At 43.3% G+C, this 3,599-nt stretch overlaps 1 protein-coding gene across 1 annotated transcript in view; it reads left to right on the top strand.

Annotated features, from left to right (window-relative positions):
• Positions 1 to 3,599, top strand: part of SAR1B (secretion associated, Ras related GTPase 1B) — a 57,524-nt gene that overhangs the window by 23,035 nt on the left and 30,890 nt on the right. Inside the window, exon 3 of the mRNA XM_011958817.1 lies at positions 1,659 to 1,778. Coding sequence (XP_011814207.1) covers positions 1,659 to 1,778 — 120 coding nt within the window. The remainder of the gene's footprint in view (positions 1 to 1,658; positions 1,779 to 3,599) is intronic.

Genomic DNA, 3,599 nt, shown 5'->3' with positions numbered 1-3,599 from the left:
AAAAAAAAAAAAAAAAAAAGAGCTTTGTAATCATACAAATATGTTGAGTTACTCATTGCATCCCTTTTAAATTATGTAATCTTGGGCAAATTACTTTTTCATGACACTCATAGTAGTGATAGTCATAGAAGTAGATTCCTTAATGATAAAAAATATATATATAGTTCTCCCCCAAAAAATAAAAGATTAGGACATCAAACAATTTACTTCTTAGACTTAAGCATGGACAAAGGACTAGGTGTTATTTTAGTATGAATTTATTAGAAAACGGATGGCCTGAAACTATAATTGCCGAATGTCTTTAAAAGTTTGTTTATTTCAGTCAGGTGCGGTGGCTGGCTCACATGCAATTCTGTGGAGGTTAGACAATTAAACATGGAAAAAATAAAGTTTGGCTGGGCATGTGGCTCACGCCTATAATCTCAGCACTTTGGGAAGGCAAGGTGGGCCGATCGCTTGAGGCCAAGAGTTCAAGACCAGCCTGGCTAACATGGTGAAATCCCATCTCTACCAAAAAATACAAAAATTAGTCGGGCATGGTAGTGCACACCTGTAATCTCAGCTACTCAGGAGGCTGAGGTGGGAGGATCACTTGAGCCCAGGAAGTTGAGGCTGCAGCAAGCTGTAATCATGCCACTACACTCCAGCCTGAGCAACAGAGTAAGACGCTGTCTCTAAATAAATCAATTAATTAAGTTCAATATGAAATTTAGCAGTTCAATTCCAGTCTATTATAAATTGGTCAATGCTGCCTTTTTTCTGTTTATCAATTTATCTATCAATCAATACCTGATTGATACTTCTAAAATTAAAGTAATCAGCATTTTGGCATTGTAGATATGTTAAGGCAACACACATATTCTATTGACTGGGATGAAGTTTGGTTTTATAATTATCTGAAGTCCCAAATCATGAATAGATTTATTTATTTTATTTTTATTTATTTATTTTTTTAGACAGTCTCACTTTGTCACCCAGGCTGGAGAGCAATGGCATGATCTCAGCTCACCGCAACCTCTGCTTCCTGGGTTCCAGTGATTCTCCTGCCTCAGCTTCCTGAGTAGCTGGGATTATAGGCGTGTGCCACCACACCTGGCTAATTTTTGTATTTTCAGTATAGACGGGGTTTCACCATGTTGGCCAGGCTAGTGTGAAACTCCTTACCTCAGGTGATCTGCCTGCCTCGGCCTCCCAAAGTGCTGGGACTAGAGATGTGAGCCACAGTGCCCAGCCATGAATAGATTAAAAATAGCTTTTTTAAAACTGAAAATAGGGCCGCGCGCGGTGGCTCAAGCCTGTAATCCCAGCACCTTGGGAGGCCGAGACCATCCTGGCTAACACGGTAAAACCCCGTCTCCACTAAAAAATACAAAAAACTAGCTGGGCCAGGTGGCGGGCGCCTGTAGTCCCAGCTACTCGGGAGGCTGAGGCAGGAGAATGGCGTGAACCCGGGAGGCGGAGCTTGCGGTGAGCTGAGATTCGGCCACTGCACTCCAGTCCGGGTGACAGAGCAAGACTCTGTCTCGGAAAAAAAAAAAAAAAAAAAAAAAAAACTGAAAATAGGTTTAGAATTCCAAGCTTAATTGGGCCAAATTTAACTTCATTTGGATAATTAGTGTCAGATATCACTTTGACCAATCATAGCTCTTGCTTTGCAGGATTATATAAGAAAACTGGTAAATTGGTATTTCTTGGATTGGATAATGCAGGAAAAACAACATTGCTACACATGCTAAAAGATGACAGACTTGGACAACATGTCCCAACATTACATCCCAGTAAGTATATTCCTATATACAATGTAATACTTGATCAAATGATGCTGAGTCATAAGCACTTACCAAAAGTGTTCTGTTTTGTTTTGTTTCAGACAGGGTCTTTCTCTGTTGCCCAGGCTGCAGTGCAGTGGTATGATCACAGTTCACTCTACCTCCTGGGCTTAAGCCATCCTTCTGCCTCAGCCTCCCAAGTAGCTGGGACCACAGGCATGTGCCACCATGCCCAGTTAATTTTTCTATTTTTTCAGAGACCAGGTTTCAGTATGTTGCCCCGGGTGGTCTCGAACTCCTGAGTTCAAGTGATCAGCCTCTCTCAGCCTCCCAAAGTCTTGGGATTACAAGCATGAGCCACCGCACCTGGCCAAGTTTTTTGTTTTGGGGGCATTTTCTGGTAGATAAATTATGATCAGGTGATTTGATCTGTTCCTAAAATAATAAATTATGGGTGACCTGGCTCCCAGGGAGTATATTTAGATCTTGAATTAGTACTCATACCTTTTTATCAGCTAGTACTCCCTTCTCTAGCTTGAGTAATTAAAAAGTTGTTGCTGAGGGATTGTGACATGGTTAGTAAATAGTCCACCATTGCTTTGTTTACATAACCTGAATTTTTTTCTTTCAGTTTTGTTTTTTGTTTTTTTTTTTTGAGGCGGAGTCTTGCTCTGTCGCCCAGGCTGGAGTGCGGTGGCACGACTTTGGCTCATTGCAAGCTCCGCCTCCCGGGTTCACGCCATTCTCCTATCTCAGCCTCCCGAGTAGCTGGGACTACAGGCACCCACCACCACACCGGCTAATTTTTTGTATTTCCCGTATTAGCCAGGATGGTCTCGATCTCCTGACCTTGTGATCCACCCTCCTCGGCCTCCCAAAGTGCTGGGATTAAAGATGGGAGCCACTGCACCCTGTACTATTTTAAGCACTAATTCAGTAGATACATTATAGTTTTATACATGACTGGTAACTCAATTTATTAACCAGTTATTTTTCTAGTCTTAATAACCTCAACAATATCTAATGTACACCACAGAAGTAATCTAAAGAAAACAAGGTATACATCAACACACAAGAAGTTTTAAAACAGGGGTGGGTGTGGTGGCTCATGTCTGTAATCCCAGCACTTTGGGAGGCTGAGGCAGGAGAATCACTTGAGCCCAGGAGTTTAAGACCTGCCTGGGCAACATACGGAGACTCCATCTCTACAAAAACAAAAACAAAAAATTAGTCTGGCATGGTGGCATACACCTCCTAGGTACTTGGGAGGCTGAGGCAGGAGGATCACTTAAGCCTAGGTGTTCAAGGCTTCATTGAGCTATGACTGTGCCACTGCACTCCTAACATGGGCAACAGAGTGAGACCCTATCTCTAAAGAAACAAAAAATACCAAAAAAATTGAAAGTTTTTTTCTTGAGATGGCGTCTCACTCTGTTGCCCACGGTGGAGTGCAATGGTATGATCTCGGCTCACTGCAACCTCCGCCTTCTGAGTTCAAGCAATTCTCCTGCCTCAGCCTCCCAAGTAGCTGGGATTACAGGCACGCGCTACCACACCCAGCTAATTTTTGTATTTTTAGTAGAAATGGGGTTTCAACACGTTGGCCAGGCTGGTCTCGAACTCCTGACCTCAGGTGATCCGCCTGCGTCAGCCTCCCAAAGTGCTGGGATTACAGATGTGAGCCACTATGCCCAACCAAAACTTGAAAGGTCTTTTTTTTTTTTGAGACGGAGTCTCTCTCTGTTGCCCAGGCTGGAGCTCAGTGGCCGGATCTCAGCTCACTGCAAACTCCGCCTCCCAGGTTCACGCCATTCTCCTGCCTCAGCCTCC

Source organism: Colobus angolensis, unplaced genomic scaffold (assembly GCF_000951035.1).
Source record: "Colobus angolensis palliatus isolate OR3802 unplaced genomic scaffold, Cang.pa_1.0 Scaffold476, whole genome shotgun sequence".
NCBI classification, from domain to species: domain Eukaryota; kingdom Metazoa; phylum Chordata; class Mammalia; order Primates; family Cercopithecidae; genus Colobus; species Colobus angolensis.
This window is presented reverse-complemented; position numbering and strand designations above follow the sequence as displayed.